The sequence below is a fragment of the Barbus barbus genome (assembly GCF_936440315.1).
Source record: "Barbus barbus genome assembly, chromosome: 23".
Classification (NCBI taxonomy): Eukaryota; Metazoa; Chordata; class Actinopteri; order Cypriniformes; family Cyprinidae; genus Barbus; species Barbus barbus.
The window spans coordinates 11,464,971-11,486,177 of record NC_136751.1 but is presented as its reverse complement, the minus strand read 5'-3'; the positions used below and the strand labels follow the sequence as shown (position 1 = coordinate 11,486,177).

The 21,207-nt window shown below is 38.3% G+C and overlaps 1 protein-coding gene across 2 annotated transcripts in view; it reads left to right on the top strand.

Moving 5' to 3' along the window:
* mvda (mevalonate (diphospho) decarboxylase a) overlaps positions 1-21,207 on the top strand; it is a 31,954-nt gene that overhangs the window by 5,334 nt on the left and 5,413 nt on the right. For both annotated transcript variants that reach the window (XM_079373529.1, XM_079373528.1), the window contains exons 5-7: positions 7,087-7,289; positions 14,504-14,578; positions 15,896-16,114. In XM_079373529.1, the coding sequence (XP_079229655.1) occupies positions 7,087-7,289; positions 14,504-14,578; positions 15,896-16,114 (497 nt within the window). The remainder of the gene's footprint in view (positions 1-7,086; positions 7,290-14,503; positions 14,579-15,895; positions 16,115-21,207) is intronic.

Sequence of the window (21,207 nt, the reverse complement as noted above, 5' to 3'; positions counted from 1 at the left end):
AGAGACACACTGAGCCTGTGGCAAGCCATTCAGACCATCACTGACTACAAGCCCCCGCCACAGGCCTGTGATGAGGACACATCCCTCCCCGATGCACTCAACCGCTTTTATTCACTGTTTGAAATGCAGAATGACACACCTGCACAAAAACTGCCCACACCTTCCAACGACCGGGCGCTCTGTCTGTCTCCAGCCGACGTAAGGAAGACCCTATCTAGAATTAACCCACGCAAGGCTGCGGGTCCTGACAACATACCTGGCCGTGTTCTGAGAGACTGTGCTGCACATCTGACAGATGTCCTAATAGATATCTTCAACACCTCGCTGAGCCAGGCAGTCGTCCCGACATGTTTCAAATCCACAACAATCATACCGGTACCAAAGAAATCACCTGTGTCCTGTCTCAATGACTACCGTCCCATAGCACTGACTCCAATCATGATGAAGTGCTTTGAGAGGCTAGTCATGCACAACATCAAAACCAACCTCCCCAACACACTCAACCCGCTCCAGTTTGCATACCGTCCAAACCGCTCTACGGACGATGCAATTTCCTCCACCCTCCACCTGGCTCTTACCAACCTAGAAAATAAAGACTCCTATGTTAGAATGCTGTTCATTGACTTCAGCTCGGCATTCAACACAATAATCCCACAACAGCTCATAAATAAACTAAACCTGCTGGGCCTTAACAATTCCCTGTGTAATTGGATCCTGGACTTTCTAACCGGAAGACCTCAGTCAGTCCGTGTCGGCCACAACACCTCGAGCTCTACCACACTGAGCACAGGGGCCCCACAAGGCTGTGTGCTCAGCCCGCTGCTCTTCACACTGCTGAACCACGACTGCACTGCCAAGTTCAGCTCCAACCACATCATCAAGTTTGCTGATGACACAACAGTGGTAGGTCTCATCAGCAACAACGATGAAACGCACTACAGAGAGGAAGTGGCACAGCTGATGAATGGTGTGGCACTAACAATCTGTGGAGAAGACAAAGGAGGTTGTGATGGACTTCAGGAGAAACTCCGTTGACCACCCCCCACTGACCATCGACAGCTCGACTGTGGAGAGAGTCAGCAGCACTAAATTCCTGGGGGTGCACATCTCACCTGGACCACCAACACCATGTCACACTCCAAAAAGGCGTCACTCTCACAACAGCGCCTACACTTTCTCCATCGGCTGAAAAGAGCAAGTCTCCCTCCATCCATACTTACCACATTCTACAGAGGCACCATTGAGAGTGTGCTGACCAGCTGCATCACTGTCTGGTACGGGAACTGCAGTGCTGCTGACCGCAAGACCCTCCAGCGGACAGTGAGCACAGCTGCAAAGATCATCGGTGCCCCTCTCCCCTCCATCCTGGACATTTTTCTTACACGATGCTCCAGCAAAACCAACAGCATCGTGAAGGACTTCACCCATCCCTCCCACAGTATCTTCCAGCTCCTACCATCAGGAAGACGGTACCGGAGCATCAGAGCCCGCTCCGCCAGACTGCTCAACAGCTTTTTCCCCCAGGCTGTGAGAGCCCTGAACTCGAATCACCCCGCCCCCCTCTGAAACCCCATGCAGACCCCTACCTCCTGAAAGATTGACCCCCCCCCCAAACTTACCACACCAAAGAAAAAACTGTATGGAACTTCTTTTTGTTGTGCAATTCGATGTGTGCTACACACAGGTGAGTGGGCCTGTACAAACCACCTGTAGTAACACACTCTCCTCTATGTGCACTAGACACTTTACACACACTGCTTCGTGTATACAATCCCACAAAAGACTATATACAATATATGTATGTTTACATGCTCATGCACTACAAATCATCCTGCACTGTTCCCCAACCAGCTGCTTGACTCAAAATGTTTCTCTTTGCACATGTACAGTATTTGTGAAGCATTCGTATAGTTTGTATGTTTTTATTCTTTTAGTTTGTATAGGGTAAATACTTATATATATATATATATATACAGTTGAAACCAGATATTTACATACACTTCAGAAAAAAACACAAAAACTTTTTTTTCTTTACTGTCAAACATTAAATCAGAATAAACTTTTTCTGTTTTAAATCAATAAATATTAACATATTTTCTGCATTTGTTAAATGTCAGAATCGAGCGAGGGAGAATTTTTATGTATTTTTTTATCACTTTCATCAAAGTCAGAAGTATACATACACTAAGTTTCTTGTGTCTTTAAACAAGCTCAGAATGGAATCATCTGGAGTTTTCTTTTTAAGAAGCTTCTGTTAGGTTAATTGATTAAATTTGAGTCAATTTGAGTTAATCCTGTGGATGCATATAAAGGCACACCTCAAACACAGAGCCTCTTTCTTTGACATCATGGGGAAATCAACCAAGACATCAGGAAAAGAACTGTGGACCTCCACAAGTGTGGCTCATCTTTAGGTGCAATTTCCAGATGCCTGAAGGTCCCACGTTCATCCGTTCAGACAATAATATGCAAGTATAAAAACATGGGAATGTACAACCATCATACCGCTCAGGAAGGAGACAGATTCTGAGTCTCAGAGAGGAACGTTTTTTGGTGCGAAATGTGCGAATCAACCCCAGGACAACAGCAAAAGACCTTGTGAAGATGCTGGCTGAAACTGGTAAGACCAGTGTCCTTATCCACAGTAAAACGAGTCCTGTACCACCATGAGCTGAAAGGTTACTCTGGGAGGAGAAAGCCATTACTTCAAAACCACCATAAAAAAAGCTAGACTACAGTTTGCAACTGCACATGGGGACAAAAATCTTAATTTCTGGAGACATGTCCTGTGGTCTGACGAAACAAAAATTGAACTGTTCGGCCATAATGATAAACGGTATATTTGGAGGAAAAAGGGCGAAGCTTTGAAGCCTCAGAACACCATCCCAACTGTGAAGTATGGGGGTGGTAGTATAATATTGTGGGGCTGCTTTGCTGCAGAAGGGACTGGTGCACTTCTCAAAATAGATGACATCATGAGAAAAGAAAATTTTGTGGATATATTGAAGCAACATCTGAAGACATCAGCCAGGAAGTTAAAGCTTGGGCGCAAATGGGTCTTCCAAATGGACAATGACCCCAAGCATACCTCCAAATTAGTTACAAAGTGGCTTAAGGACAACAAAGTCAAGGTATTGGAGTGGCCATCACAAAGCCCTGATCTCAATCCCATAGAAAATTTGTGGGCGGCACTGAAAAGGCGAGTGCGAGCAAGAAGGCCTACAAACCTAACCCAGTTACACCAGTTCTGTCAAGAGGAGTGGGCCAAAATTCCAGCAAACTATTGTAGAAAGCTTGTGGAAGGATACCCAAAACGTTTGGCCCAAGTGAAACAGTTTCGGGGCAATTCTACCAAATACTAAGGAAGTGTATGTATACTTCTGACTTTGATGAAAGTGATAAAAAAAAATATATAAAATTCTCCCTCGCTCGATTCTGACATTTAACAAATGCAAAAAATATGTTAATATTTATTGATATAAAACAGAAAAAGTTTACTCCGATTTAATGTTTGACAGTAAAGAAAAAAACGTTTTTGTGTTTTTTTCTGAAGTGTATGTAAATATCTGGTTTCAACTGTATATATATATATATATATATATATATATATATATATATATATATATAGTATACTTAGTTAAATCTGTCAGTAGGTTAGTTGTGTATAGGTTTATAGTTTTTTTTTTTTTTACTTCATTGTTGTATGTCTGTATTTATGTAGCACCGTGGTCCTGCGTTCCACTGTATGTCCCCACATGTAGCAGAATGACAATAAAGCTCAACTTGACTTGATATCATTTCATATAGTTAATAATCACATGAAGAGTGCCATACTTTTCTCCAAAAGTCAGCATGATTACAAATGTGATTTTGATTTTATGCAACTGTTCAGTAAACAAGAAGTTAATATTAAGATACTTACGTTTTCAACACCATTTTCCTGATTCAGTTCAATCGCAATGACTCACTTATTAACAGTGACTCGCTGCCACCTGCTGGCGGTTTTAATTTCACATTTAAAGTATCTTCATTTTTAAATTCATTTCTTCTACTTTGGCTGTCAACGAAGGCGGACGCATTTTTCTTTTCTTTCCTCTCCTACCCTTACCCTCCCTGCTTTGCTCTCTCGTCTCGTCTCGTCTCGTCTACTGTCTAATACTTGAGAGACTCTCTCTGCACTGCTCTCCAAACTGAAAAATCATGGATTTGATCAACTGGTCTCCCAACGCAATTGACCCCATTTTTGGGTTCGGGGAACCTGGCTGTCCTGCTGGAACGTTCGCTACTGGCTACACGATGGACGCATGGGAGAGATGGCGGGGTCGTGTGTCTCGTGTGCGGCTCTTTCCGTGGAGGACATTGAAGACATCTACCTATTCGGAACCATGATAATGGGGTTTCTGCTGATTGGATTAGGCTTTGCCCTGGGTTATCGGAAAATTCAGGAGACGGGAACAGCTGTCCAAAGCCTCACAAGGCTGCCCGTCATGATTGAAGCAGTGGGCAGAGCGGTCAGCACTGAGACTATCAACCGCAATATGGATTTTATCACGGATAAGCTCACGGCTTTGCTGAGAAAAATTGATGGATTTGGAGACCAGAATGGACAAAGAGAGTAGCTGTGAAATTGGTATGCAGCTACTCGCCCCAAGACCAAACAATTCGCAATCTTATCTTCTTTCGGCTTCCCAAAACAACCCCCCGGAAGAGCGCTGCAGTGAGATGCTCTTACATTCCTCCCCCATTGCACAGACACCTGGTCCCGATCAAGGCCGTTTCCATGGCAATTGCTGTGTCGCTATCACAATCTGCGGACTGAGACAACTTGATTTGAATACCAGCGTGGTGAATCTCCAGGCTTACAAATACACGAACTCACATACATACACACACATACCCATATATACATTCCATTCACCCCCCCCCCCGATCCCTCGTCTTAGCCGCTTTGTTCCGCCAGTCTGACAGGCGGGTCTGTGACCGGCGCTGAGAATAGCTTCTGGACCGGATGGCTGTTTGTAGGAGCTGGATTACCCCCCACCTGTTGCAAGTCGTGTGTCTATGGTGTATTGATTATGTGTTTTTGTTGCTGGGGTGTTTTTCCTGTTCTCACACTGTACTCCCATAGGAGCATAGTCTGGGGGTTATTTTTTTTTTCTCCCCTCCTTCCTCATGTTTAAGCTGTATTTCTTCCTCAATTCCCTGTCTTCCTGTCCTGTCCACCCCCCAGTCATATTGTATTGTATGTATGTTTGTGTATGTATGGACAGGTTGATGGCTAATTTCGCTGGTACTTGTGACTAGTGACAAAGGGCTACTACTACTATCACTGATGTGAACTGACCACACAGAATATGAAGAATGTCAAAACAAATTCAGGAGTCAGCTGTCCATGGTAATCTTTAAGATACCAGTACAATAACACATTCAGCAAAATATCGTCTAATTATTGTTATCGATAAAATTCCAGAAAATATCAAGATATAATTTTTTTTGTAAATTTCTCACACCCCTAGTTCATGTTATTTAATTTATATAATAATTTATTGATAATTGTTAAAATCAATATAATTAATACTTTTTGACTTATCCATTTTCTTAAAAATGGTTTAAAGGCTGAAATGTAAAGTTTATCATTTTATAAAACTTTTTGTTTTTGTGAAAACCTGTATCTGAATTGTAAATTATGCTTTTGACAGTCATTTTACAATTTAATATGGTACTATAGACATTGCCCTACCCCGCTCATATGGTATTAATTTTATTTTTGCAGGTCTTAAAAAGTCTTAAATTTGATCTTAAAAATCCTGCAGAAACCCTGGTCAGGAGTAACGGTTGGAATAAAATAGCAGACTGAGTGAACTGCATCAATATGCTCTTCTTTTACTCAACAACCTTCAATCATTTAGGCATATATGATGCTGCTGACATTTACACTCACGTACATATTAATAGAGAATAAACATACTTCAGAGTGTGAATAAACGTACTTTGTTTTTATTAGCGCGTCTTCAACACCTCATCTATAGTTGCACATGTCAGATGAAATAAACAAATGGCATTTATGTTTTTTTTCTTTCAGTATTTATTGATCCTTATTTATTTCAATTACAGTTTCTGAATGTTATTTACATATGAAATAGCTTACATATAGACTAATGTAATTAATATCGTTTTTAATGGAAACTTGTTTTTACCGTTAGTGTACGTGAGGCAAAAGAAGTTAGAATGAAGGATAAATTAAAATTCATAGCATTTAATCAAGTTCTGCTCACGTATTTGAAGGTTTCTATTGGATGATTTAGGGTAAACGTCATATTATGCGACTATGCGTTACTTTACGGAGAGCTTACAAACTACTAGCTACGTCCTGCCTTACGAACAACTGGTGCAACCAAATAATGTATAGATTTAGTTACAAAATAGCTAGTCGTTACTAAGCCTCTAGTGTGGACTTAACATTCTAATTTAAGTAAGAACTTACGAATGGCTGGTGCAACTCTACCCTGGTGTGTGTGTGGGAGCGCATCGTGGTGGAACTCCGCTGTACGCGATACAGAGAGCGCGACTATGTAATGTAGAGACCGAAATGACATGCAGTCGTGTAAATAAGATAAATAACCTAAGAGGCTATTTAGTTTGTTTAATAAAAGAACAAGGTATTGACCTGTTTTATAGGAAAGGTAACTTCAAATGACTTCTGTTGTAATCTGGTGCTATAGAGAAAATAAAATTAACTTGACCTTCAAGGGGGGTGGGGGTTGCCGTTGGGGGGCGGGCCACCCCGCTAATATAATGGCAGGGGAAACACTGGTTAGTAAGGTAGTTATGTTTAGCTTTGTGTAGGATTACGGATGTAGACTATGGTCGTGTAGTATGTGCTTTATAAGTACTAATAAACAGCCAATATTTTAATAATAGGCATGCTAATAAGCAACTAGTTAATAGTGATAATTAGTTCCTGTACTAAAGTGTTACTAAATAGATCTTCAGAAAATCTGACATTTGTGAATTATTACAGTGTCTGGGGGGGACATCCTGTTCTCCTAATGATGATGATGATGTGAAAATTTTGTATGTTTTTAGTGTACACGCTGTCACAGTTGTTTGGTGTGGAGAACGAGCAGTTGTCTGCAGTGGCACGACAGGGCTCTGGCAGTGCATGCAGGAGTTTGTATGGTGGCTTTGTCCAGTGGAACCTGGGGGAACGGTCGGACGGGAAAGACAGTCTCGCTGAACAAGTGGAATCTGAGTCGTACTGGCCACAGCTCAGAATATTGATCCTAGTGGTGAGTGTGGATTTAATCCTTATAATGGCAGTAGCATAGAAATACTGTTCCAAAAAGTTATTAAAAAATTTTCTTGAATTTTTTTACTTTAACAAGTTGTATCTCCTAGGATGCATATAAATTGGGGTTAAAAGTTGATAAAAAAATAATGTTTTATCACAAGATTTTCTATATAATATTGAAAATAGAATAATGAGAAGGAAAAAAACAAGTATTCGGGGTCTGTGTACCTTCTGGTCATTTTTTTTTCTGTTTAAGAAGTGGAAAATTTTAAATTAAGCCAGATTTTTCATATTTTTTTATTAATTATTATTATTATTTTTAATAGGATTGGGTTTTTCACCATGAAACACAAATGATATTATATAAAAAAATTAACTAAAAAAAAAAGATCAACCAAAGTCAAATTCTGTTTTAGTGGTTATGAATAGTCATTCCTGATTCAAAACAATGCAGCAGCCGCAATTTAAAAAAAAAAATATATATATATTTTTTTTAAATCTTGTAAGTGCCACCAGCAGCCTACACTACAAAGCTGCAAGATTCTCGTGAACAAGCTTGGCTCGCCTGCCATGTCTCTCCTATCGAAAATGAACTAAATTTGAATTGCTGTGTATGGTGTAGTACAGAAGATGGGAGAAGGTTGACTAATCAGACAAAAGGGGCATTTCAGGGCCCCCCACACATTCTTAAATAGGACCTATTATGCCCCTATTTACAAGATGCAATATTGTCTTGGGTGTCCCCCAAATGTGTCTGTGAAGTTTCAGCTCATCATTTATTATGAAATGGAAAATGTGAAAGAAAAAAAATAGCAGGGGGTGGGGGAGGGGGATGAGGGCTGTCTAAAAAGAGATATTTTGGTGTGCATTACTTCAAGTGCAAATGAGCTGAGTATTCCCGCCCCGTCTTCAGAAGAGGGCGTAGCGCATACATCTCTACTTTGCATATCTACAGCAGTAAACAGCTGGTAGAAGCAACATGACAGAGCGAGGGAGCCGGTCTTCAATTACATGTATGCACCGGAGTCAGACACAGATGGAGAGAAACAGCTATGAGGATGAACCAGGACATCTCAGAATATTTATTTGATACATTTATGTACTTGTAGAGTTTTTACAGCCCATTTGCAATGATGGATGAGCAACACACAAATACTTTTGATAACGTTCCAGGGTTCCCACGCTTCTTGAAATTACTTGAATTGTACTCGCCACGGCGACACATATACTAAAATTGGATCGATAGAGAGAAGATTAGCATGGCCCCTGAGAAAGTACTTGAATTTCAGACATATGGATTCAAGGCCTGGAAAGTACTTGAAAACAAACATGGGTCCTTGAAAGTGGTTGAATTAAATAAAAAAAAAATTTTGTTTATGGCGCTATTTCAAAATTGGTCCTATATGTGCTGTCAAAGACAGAAGGAAACGGCTGTGGGGGTACTGTCTCAATCATATATTTAGGCCAGAAAATTAGGACCCCCGATACAACCTGAACGAAAAAGAATGTAGGATAAGGTTGTCTGAATGGATGAGAAAGGGAGGGAAGGGTGGGTTCGAGAGAAAGAGACAAACAGTATGGTATGAGGCGGCCCGATGTATGGAGGTTTCGGGAAGTCAGGTGATCATTTGGGGCGTGGCCCTGTTCCCGAACATCAGCTAACCAATTAACTCCCTTAATTTTGTATTTAATCGTTTATAAGTGATAGGCCTATATAATTGTCCATGAAGCTGGAAGTGAAAAACTCCTTATATTCAGGTGTGCAGAATTATTAAAAATCCTAAAATATTATCCTCACTTAATAAGAATAACATGCTGAAGTGTTGTGAAATAGATGATGAATTTTTTTTATAGGCTTTATAGACAGATAAGTTGAGAGTGACTCATAAAGGACCGGCACCACATCCTCTTGTATCACTGTTTGAATAATTTATCTTCCAGAATATGGCAGTAAGTTTTAAGAGCTCAATTTAAGTCAGTCCTGTAAGACAGACTTTCAGGATAGGAGATGGACTAAAAATGAACTCCCAAAACTTACTGCGACATGGAGCTAAGGAGAAACTGTAGAACTTGAAAAATTGGAAAAACAGCTTGGTGAAAAACGTTTACGGTTTAAAAGCAAATATAAAGTCCTATTTTTAAATTCATTTTCTTTATATTTTTTACAGATTTGCAAATAAAAAGGTTTAAAATGTTCATGAACTATTAAAAATATATATATATATTGAAGTTTTGAGCAGCTGCATTCCTCTAGGTCAGTGGTTTTCAAACCTGTCCTGCAAGCACCCCTGCCCTGCACATTTTGTATGTCTCCCTTATCAGACACACCCAATTCTTCAAGTCTTAGGCCGTTTCTCAATATGCGTACTTATCTGTACTTGTGTTCTTGTGGACTTGTGAAACGTCATCAGTCGCTGCCGAAGTACTGTTCCAATTCAAAGTTCACATCTAGCCAAGTCCAGTTCAAATCCCCGGATGTGTTCTTGATCCGCCCCTTTTACCGAGGATGCATCGAGAGGTGACTTGTGCGGACTTGATACGGGCCATAACCCAGAATTCAGTTCATCCTCGAGAGTTCGTTCTTCCGAGTCGAACTTGGCAAGTCCAAACTCGAAAGGACGGAAGTCCAGACTCTGCGAACTTGGTATTGAGAAACGGCCTTACAGTCTCTACTAATGAGCTGATGAGTTGAATCAGGTGTGTCTGATAAGGGAGACATACAAAATGTGCAGGGCAGGGGTGCTTGCAGGACAGGTTTGAAAACCACTGCACTAGGTCAAAGATAAAATGGGATTTACAATAAAAAATTATTTACAAAATAATTTTGATAAGTTTATTTATTAATGAGTAACGTCTCTATTGAGAGTGTGCAAATATTTAATGTTAACAGGTTTTACCGTGCTATTACAACATTTAACCACTTTTTATTAATTAAAAAATTGAGAAATTCTTTCAAATTTAAATCTTGTAAAAGAACTACAGCAAACCCAGCTTGATGCATATTTGATCAATATTTAAGAAATTGTATTTGAATATTACCAGTACTTACTTCAATGGATTTCATTAAATTCCTTTGAACACGACTTGAAAACGGTCTACATTTATGAAACCTACACATTCAAAACATTATGTAGCAAATTAGCTTAAAAGGGGAATATTTATCATTAATTATAAGTGGTTATAATTAATAATAAATATTTAGATTAGATCTTAGAATTAACTGTAGCAGAATCGATATTACAATTATTTGATCTGTCCGTCCACCGAGCAGGCACTATAATTATTTATCAATTCTAGGAAAGATTATTTTCCTGGCCAAGGAACAAGAGCCTTCCTACATGAACAGTATAGCAGTAGTTTAGCATGTAGCAAGGAGTAGCATTCAGTGACTTCGAATCGTGAGCAGAACACAGAGACAATCAATTGTGAATATAAGGGATTAAATATATGAAACTATAGCTTACATAAACACACAACTAAACTAAGCAAAACACACACACACACACATATATATATACAGAATGAAGGAAAGTTGAATTTAAAATGACAACCATCAGTTAATATTAAAAGTCTGTTTATGAAGTGTTTACATACACGTTCAATGTGGAAAAGCTTAAAGATAGCACACTGAGCTTAATTGGAGCAGCAACATTTTTTTATAAATTGCATGTAATATTGATTAAAATGACAAGATTTTGCAAAATAAATAATCTCATGTATTAAGCATGTATTAAGTTTATACATATATTAATATGAACAACTATTATTATGTAGCAAATTAGCTCAAAGTGAGATGAACATAATTAATCATAATGGGTTGTTATCAATTTTATATTAATCTTCAGGAATGAACTGTAGCATTAATGATTTGTTCGTCCGCAGTACGGACAGTTTTAATCATCTATTGACTCCAAGGAAAATAATTTATCTGGTCACGAAAAATAATTTCCTCACTAACACACTGCTCATAGAGCATGTAATGAAACCGGAACGTTAAAGTGACCTTCTTTGAGCCGCAGACACAGACAAAGAAGCGTGAATACATATGGATGTTTATTAAACTACACTACAGGGGAACATGTACCATTGAACTAGACACAAACATACACACAATAAATGTGTATACACACATACACACGCACGGAAGGCATGGAAAGAAAGCGCTCGCGCAAGAGAGAGCATAATGGCAGGATTTGCACATCAGCTAAACACAACCTGTTAGAACCATCAAAGAATTACATCACCTTAATCAAAAGGGGTCGAAGCCTGGAAGCGCATCTAAATAGTTAACAAGCGGTTACTTGCATATTGGTTTTGTTGGTGCTGAGTAAAGTGTCCTGGTGCATGTATAATGCGTAGATTCTTGATGAATTCCTTTAGGAGTGAAAGCTTCATCATTCCAGCCACAGGTTGATTGGTCCGAAATTAAATCGCCAAATTTACTGAGCTCAAAACTGCCAGAAGCTCGGACTCCCCCCGAAAGGGGAGTCGAGAGGTTTCCACGGTGATGTGTGTCTCCAGCGCACCGAAGGTGAAGAGAAGAACTTGCCTTTTGGGTGTGGGAGAAGTTTTATCTGGTTTCCCTGTAATACCCATTTTGGTCAGTTTGACCAATAACAAGGCACATAGTTTCAGCGGGAAAGTGTTTCTTTGTCTCACTTGACACCTCATTTGCATGTTTTATGACTGTTCTGCTCAATCGGTGTAATTCTTCCCACAGTGCCGTAAGAATAGTATGATGCATTTCACGAGGTCACAGTGTACATCATTGTTTGAGAAATAAAGAGCAGATCATTTTGATATCAAGAAAGTGACATCTAAAATATATTAAACCAGAGATACATTCATACACCTGAATATGAGTGTTTAGAGCTTACTAATACAAATCACGAGTGGTCATTAGGCTAATATAATAAGGAAACATACAAACAACACATGCCTATACCAGATACCTTTGTAACTGATTAATTATGGTCTAAATAAAGGAAATGTCTCTATGCGTGTGTGTTGTACTCATGGAGGTAGTCCACTGGTCAGCCAGTGCGTTGGTGTCTGGTATCGAGGGTCATTTAGTTCTCTGGAATGTGTTTGAAGTCCGATGGAGAGAACAGATAGTAGTCTATCTAACGTCTTTTTTACAGTGGGGGCAACCATTGGCAATTTAGCACCCATATAAAGGTAGAATGTGGGGCCAGGTCTGTGAATTATATGCAAATGTCAAAAGGCTAAGAGGGGTCTCTTAAGACATAAAGTTCCAACGACCATCAAGAATCATAAGCAGATGTTACAATTAACAATATCTATGAAATGATAGTTTTTCTTATTGACACTGAAGCTGTGATTTTCATAGTAGTGCACCCTTTAAGCTCACCTTGCAATAATATGAAATTGTTAAGAATTACAGCAGTGTAAAACCACAGACCAGCAATAAACTGTCAATTTATAATATTATGGATTTATAATTACAAACTAGTAATGCCCGTGAAGTAATATATTAGCATAGCACACAATTTTATACAGCTAGTCAGCTAACTGTGTTCTGTAGCATCTGTGCTATGTTGCTAAAACTATCTTTTGGATCTAACTGTAATTATTTCCCACATCCAAGTTCCAGTTTATAATATGCAAAAGTATAAATATTCATCTCTTAATTTTACAGTAAGTAGTGAAATTTGCCCAAAATAAAGGTTTAAACATCTAAAAAAAAAAAAAAATGCATATTTAAGGAGCTGCTCTTTTGGTGAAAGTTTTTAGACGGCTTTCAAAATGGCCACCAGACAGTGTGAACACACGGAGACCCATATCTCAGTGTGCAATGATCTGATTGACTTGAAATTACAGGCGGAAGGTAGTAACAAACACATCAATTGGTTAAGACCTCAAGTAGGATAATGCATTATATTTTCTTTTTATAATCTGAGCTCAAAATGGTAGTGTGCTTAATGGGTACGTGAGCTTAATAGGTATGTTTACCCTAATCGTTGCATTCCTAATTGAAGCCTTAGGAGGACTGGACTAGGAAGAGCGCATCCTCACTAGGATGTGTCCTTCCGTTTGAGAAGCATCCATAAAAAGCCCTTTTGATTTAATTAGTGCTGGAAATCAGATTTTATTTATTTTTTTCACTTACAGTCATAATAATTGTGTTTGTCTCCTTTGCCAAAGACACAGTCTCCATTATGAAAGAATATAAAGTGAAGAGGTATTACAAGACAATGCATGCAAACTTATATCAGAGGTTCTCCGACAGCGAATAAGAGGAAGTTAAACAACTGGAAGCCTTGCTACTTTCCGAGCATCAATTATTCATCAGGGCAAAAGAGTCCAATGAAAACATTACTAAAGCAAGCTATGACGTGACAGTCCTTATTGGTAAACATGAATCTTTCTGGTGAGTTTCATTAAGAATGTTCAGTAAAATTGCTGAAAACATTTTCTCAGATAAGAAGCGAGTTTAACAAACCTTTTTAAACTCTTTTAAAAGAGTTTAAATACCTTTAACACCTGGATATCTATTTCCTGTCATCACATTAATGACAAGGCACAAAAAATCTGCTATACTGTTACTTCCAAATACTTGATTTTACTCAACATACATGATTTTATGAACAAAATTAATGTTGTCATTTTAGAAGGGGTTATTTTAAAACTTAAAATATGTTTTACTTCTATCTACTTTTCATTTAACAAGCTTTTGTTCAAAGCAAATCATATACACCATGTTCAATAATCTACGGCATGTTCAAAATGTTCTTTTAAGTCTTTGTGTTGTTTGTTTTGACTTTTTCCACTTTTTCCTTTTCTTTCACTTTTTTATTTATTAGTTGTTGTTTTCTTTACTTGACTTGACAGCTTTGTCAAAGTATAAGCCCTTGTTTTTTTGTGCAGTGATTGATTGACAGGTAAGCAATCGTGTTGTATATAATGTATCAGAAATCATTACCTTTTACACTATAAATGTGACAGAATGACAGAAAGAGGGTATTTACACTTTCTCATTTCGTGTTTTTACTGGTCAGATCATTAAATGTCCTGCAAGATGCATTCTAGAGGACTCACACCACCTCTGAATGTGGTGGCCAGTTAAAGGATCTTAAATCATACACTTGCCTCATACAGATAAAATCAGTTTACCCTGAGATCTTGAAAAATGCTAATGTCCATTTGTCAGCTACTCATTTCTGTATCTGATCTGTAGATGTTTCTTCTCAGGTGAGTGCTGATCAGAAGTCTGTTGGGAGCACATCTGGAATGCATACTAGTGTGGAGACAAGCCAACTTCTGAAGGTTTTGTCATTTCTATTTGCATTCTACTGGCATGTATTTTAGCAATATCACACAAGCAAGTGCAAGTGATGTTGTTCTGTGAACAGTGCTGGGTATCAATTTATATGATGATATCATATTCAGATTATGCAATCAGATTCCGAAAGTTAAAGGGATACTCCACCACAAAATGAAAATTTTGTCAATAATCACCAACCCCCTTGTTGTTCCAAGCCTGTAAAAGCTTTGTTCGTCTTCGGAACACAATTTAAGATATTTTGGCTGAAAACCGGGAGGTTTGTGACTGTCCCATTGATTGCATAGTAAATTGCATTGTCAAGGTCCATAAAAGTATGAAAAGCATCATCAGGATAGTCCATCTGCCATCAGTGGTTTGATTTGAACGAAGCTTTTACGGGTTTGGAACAACATGGGGGGAAAGGGATTAATGACAAAATTTTCATTTTGGGGTGGAGTATCCCTTTAAGTACCATGTAACTTTATATATTAAATTAAGACTGTATAACATTTTAAAATGCTCACAAATTATAGTTGCTTTTTTATGAATAATCAATTAAATTATTCATCACCTCTAAAAATCCTACTGTGTATATAGAATATAAAAATAGAATGGCATAAAAATATCACAAATAAATTTGTGATCTATAACAAAAGCACCTCAGTCAGTTAGACCATGCATGAGAGAGATAATTTTGCAAGTTACTGAACACTGCTTATACTGCTATTCATATCTATGTAATAAATGAGTTGGGTAAAAACTTTTTATAAAAGTAATCAAAAAGTAGCCAGAGCACATTACCTAAAGCAAGTAATCTAATAGATTGTTTCTAACTACAATTTTCATCATGTAATTTGAAATCAGTAACAGATTACATTTTGCAAGTGATCTACCAGCACTGTGCATATCAGCACAGATTATCACAGCTGGTCTTCATGATCATGATCTTCAGTCTGAAATAGGAAAAAAAAACAAGTTAATGTTGAGTAACTTGTGTATTATTGCTGTGCCAATTAAAAAATCTAAACAAAAGCATGTTGTAAGGAAATACGTCATGCAAATTGGCAGGTGGACGAGTGCAAAGACCACAAGTGTGGATTTTGGGACAATTCATGAATGGGTGATTCAGTGACCCACAGTGATCCACTCTACTGATGTAACAATGTAACCTGCATGTAACCTGAAATTATTTAACACATTTTTTGCAATCAGAATTTACATCTTGTAATCTAGCAGTGCAATACAAGGAAAATAATTTAGGTTGTTTAATTTACATAGGTTTGTAGACAAATAAATTCACCTTCTATACTCTTTCACAGTACCGGGCAGATGTTGTGGTCCCCAGTCGTATGGAGGAGATGATCAGGGTTATACAACAACGAGACTTTCCAGCATTTGGTGAGCTGACCATGAAAGACAGTAATCAGTTTCATGCCATCTGTCTGGACACCTACCCACCCATATTCTACCTGAACAACATATCGCACCAGATCATCAGCCTAGTGCACCGCTACAACCAGTACTATGGGGAGACCAGGGTGAGTGCAAGTAATACATTCAAATATTCAGAGATTTAATGTCACTAACCATGCAAATTTTGAGAAATCCCATCATTATTTCATCCTTGAAAAGAGCTCATAATCTCAACCTATTACCCTGTAAACACAAATATTGTTTCCTGGCAGACAGATGAAACCGATGTTAAATTAGTCAAACACAACAATGGTCACTAGAAAGCATTTCTGTATGAAATATTCCATCAGAGAGGACTGTGGGTACGACACCTGAGTTTGAGACTAAGGAGCTTTACAAACCCTAAAAAAGCCATCAAATGCCAAACACAGATGCAGGGCTGCCAACTTTTGAATTCAACTGGGAGTTGAGAATTCCCACAGCAGGTTGAGGGTGGAGGGGTTGGGGATTATGGGGTTTATATATACAGTGGGTACGGAAAGTATTCAGACCCCCTTAAATTTTTCACTCTTTGTTATATTGCAGCCATTTGCTAAAATCATTTGTTCATTTTTTTTTCCTTGTTAATGTACACACAGCACCCCATATTGACAGAAAAACACAGAATTGTTGACATTTTTGCAGATTTATTAAAAAATAAAAACTGAAATATCACATGGTCCTAAGTATTCAGACCCTTTGCTCAGTATTTAGTAGAAGCACCCTTTTGATCTAATACAGCCATGAGTCTTTTTGGGAAAGATGCAACAAGTTTTTCACACTTGGATTTGGGTATCCTCTGCCATTCCTCCTTGCAGATCCTCTCCAGTTCTGTCAGGTTGGATGGTAAACGTTGGTGGACAGCCATTTTTAGGTCTCTCCGGAGATGCACAATTGGGTGTAAGGCAGGGCTCTGGCTGGGCCATTCAAGAACAGTCACGGAGTTGTTGTGAAGCCACTCCTTCGTTATTTTAGCTGTGTGCTTAGGGTCATTGTCTTGTTGGAAGGTAAACCTTCGGCCCAGTCTGAGGTCCTGGGCACTCTGGAGAAGGTTTTCGTCCAGGATATCCCTGTACTTGGGATATCTTTCCTTCTTTCCTTCGATTGCAACCAGTCGTCCTGTCCCTGCAGCTGAAAAACACCCCCACAGCATGATGCTGCCACCACCATGCTTCACTGTTGGGACTGTATTGGACAGGTGATGAGCAGTGCCTGGTTTTCTCCACACATACCGCTTAGAATTAAGGCCAAAAAGTTCTATCTTGGTCTCATCAGACCAGAGAATCCTATTTCTCACCATCTTGTGGTCCTTCAGGTGTTTTTTTGTGTCTTGCACTGAGGAGAGGCTTCCGTCGGGCCACTCTGCCATAAAGCCCCGACTGGTGGAGGGCTGCAGTGATGTTTGACTTTCTACAACTTTCTCCCATCTCCCGACTGCATCTCTGGAGCTCAGCCACAGTGATCTTTGGGTTCTTCTTTACCTCTGTCACCAAGGCTCTTCTCCTCCGATAGCTCAGTTTGGCCAGACGACCAGCTCTAAGAAGGGTTCTGGTCGTCCCAAACGTCATCCATTTAAGGATTATGGATGCCACTGTGCTCTTAGGAACCTTAAGTACAGCAGAATTTTTTTTGTAACCAACAGAGCAATTTTGTCTTTGCTGTTCCAATACTTATGGAGGGCACTGTATGTGTATATATATATATATATATATATATATATATATATATATATATATATATATATATATATATATATATATATATATATATATATATTCATGTCCCTGTTACACTTAATGTTTACACTAAGTGCAAATAGCTATTCTGTTTACACCTAGCAGGATTTTCTGCTATTTATACTACTTTTTGCAAGTAGTGACAATTATCTGCACTTCAGTATTGTAGTACATTATAAAACAGTATGCAATAATAATATATTGAGTGTAAAATATAATTTTAATTCAAATTATTAAATGGATGTTACCTTATTGGGACAATAAATCCCTCCCTACACCTACCCTAACCCTACCCGATACTTTATGTTCAACTTTTAGATCATTTACTTCATTATTATTGAAAATATGCCTTTCCGACATGATTTGAAACGGTAGGAAAAAAGTTTGGCAAAACGTGGATTCGAACCCCGGTCGATCGTGTCAAAAACAACTTCGACACACTTCTCCATATGCGCCACTGGAGCTGTAGTACTTTGTAATCACATGTTGATGGGCGGAGTTAGTGTAAATAATCTCTGCCAACAAGGCGGCCAATATTTGCACTTGTAAATAGACATTCTGTTTTGTATTTGTGAACTGAGGTTCAGCTGTTCTTTTTAATAGTCAACTTATTTTCAGGTCATCGTCATAAAAGCCCTGTCACAAACATTGTCACAGGCACGAAGATACATCTTTCATTTCATCAAGCTGAATATTCACAAAAAATTGACAGTCATCACGTTTTCAAGCCATTTCATGTTTCATTTTGACATGACACAAAGCAGTGATATTTAAGCGGGAGAATTGCTTACTTACTTTATAATTAGTCAATAACGCCATAATTTTCTTCATTCAGATCGAGAGCTTGCACGAAAACAAGAGGCAGGATTTATCTCAAGAACCAATCACATCCAATCATAACCGGTCATATCCAATTACAGAGCGATGGAGGCATTGCCTCCTCTAACGTGACTTTCCCCCATTCATCTCAATAAGCCTCCAGAAAAGTCACGGCACACTAAGAGGTCTCTGTAGAAAGTCAATGGACCGAAGGGAGGCAGTCTCCACTGTAACTTTACCTGCAGGTGTCGCTGTTGGACAGTGTTACTTTATAAAAACTAGTGACCTTAAGACTTTTAATATCATATTTAATCATATTTGCGCCGTTTTATTTTTTTAATATCGATTATTTTCTCATCCAATTTTGAGGAGAGGACACACTGCCTCCCTTGCCTCCTCGGAGGAAACACCACTGATACATATATTTATCATGTCTGTGAGGCAAGTATTCGCAAGATTCAGATTCAGACGGCAGAGAGTGCACCCTGTTTGTTTTCTTTATTTTACAAACACACATTGTTTTGTTGTTATTATTACTATACACAAATAAAAGAAGACCTAGAGCTGGGCAATATGGCAAAAAATTTAAATCTTGATTTTCTTTTTTTTTTTTTCAGAACGTTTGACCGATTCTTTTTTTTTTTTTTTTACGATTTTTAACTTGTCAACAAATGTAACTACAACATGATTCAAGTAGCTTTTTCTTTATTAACCCTCTAGTTAAAGAAAATTCTATTACAAGTGCACCACACATGAAGTTGTCAACATGATGTAAATGTTAAACAAATCACAAATCACTGACTGATTTTTTTCTAGGCTTTATTGTGTTTATGGGGATCAGTCTAACATGTTAATGTTTCTTTTTTTTTTAAAACGCATTATTTTCACATAATTTACCTTTATTCTACACTGTTCTGTCCTCCAATGAACGATCTGATGATTTCCTGGTTTAATGAAGCCCCTCCCTCAGAAATACGCAATGGGCTCAGATTGGTTAGCTGGTCCAGTGTGTTGTGATTCGCTAAACCGCGTAGTGCGCATTCAGAAACGTTGTGCCCCTCACCTCAGAATGCACTCTGGTTGTATTGTAAACAATGTCAATATTGCTTATCAATTTGAGCTTGATTGAGACCCAGAGAATATTAGTGAAGAGGATCGCGCAGAACCTGTGCAAGCACGGCTCTTACAGGACGTTTCAGAATGGCATGTTTCTTTGTTTGTTGTTATCTCATACATTCTGTTAATTGTAAATGTTAATCAGCAAATTTATCCTGATTAAAGCTGTAATACAGCAGAATGCATGATTGCGTTGTAGCAGTAACAGTAAGAAGTGTTTGCCAGCTACTACCACAGCAACCATGTGCACATCCATGTTTAACGCTTCTCGTAGCTATGTGAAAAATATCTATCTGTCTAAAGTACATAATTGGAACACCGTTCATTGAAGGACCTGATGAGCTGATGATCTGATTCAGCTGAGAGAGAGAGCGAGAGAGATGCAGAGCAGAGCGTGTGAAGAGCAGGGGGATGCGAGGAACAGGATTAAGAACCACTGCTTTAGACCATTGATTTTGAAACTTGTGAATCCATTAGAATCGTTAGAAGACAGAATCACGATTTGTATAAGAATATAATTTTTTGTGCACCCCTAGTTTTGACGGTATGGCAACAAGTCTTCCTCTTCTCTAAAGCAATGCAACATGGTCTCTCCTCCTTTGTTGCTTGTTCCCGGGGGCAGGGTTTATGTAAATTTCTGGGTTTGTAATGTCACGAACCCGGGAAGTAGCTTGTGGTAGTCCCTACTAGCCATTTTTGTAGGCAATAAACTGACATGATTTTAAAACGCAATATCTCTGTTTGCATTGAACTCTTAACTTTGTATATATGGTTTATGCTCAAACAGCAACATTGCACATTAACTAAAGTAAAAAAAAAGTGAAATCACAATCAACCACCCCTTTAAATATCTATGCTGAAAAGATGCATGAACTACAACTACATCTTGTACAAACTTGTCTTGTACATATATGTTCAGAAATAATACGAGGAAAATGCTTTAAAAAAATCTGAAAAGTCGAGGCAGTTCAACTTCAAAATGACTGAAGGTATAACACCAGTAGACTATTATTAACTATAAATGTTCTGTAAAAAAAAAAACAGCTGCTTTCAGTCTGTCACCATGATGATACAGGGCCTTGAAAATAAAGATTCCAAAAGAAAAGTTTATTAAGAACTAGAATCTAAAATTATAATGTGATATCTTTAAGACTTCTTGAGCACAAACTTTGGAAGAAAAATACTTATGGCACTCAAGGCAGGTATGTTCAATGCAGTTGTTTTGACAGAAGGAAATGAGATACATTTCTAGTTTCAACATTATTTGTTCTTCAGACATTCTTCTTTAAAAGAAAATAATTATCATATTTTTGCAAAGTGATCACATTTGGTTTTATAAAACGGATTGTTCTGGTCCTTGATTCTGATTGGTTGAGCCACGTTTGAAGCCGTTGTAAATTACACTACAAACCTACACCTTTGTTTGTGTGTTGCTTGGCAACCACTTTGTTCCAACCATAGGTCCCAACCACAACTGTTTCTGAGGAACTACATTGTTTGGTGGAAGA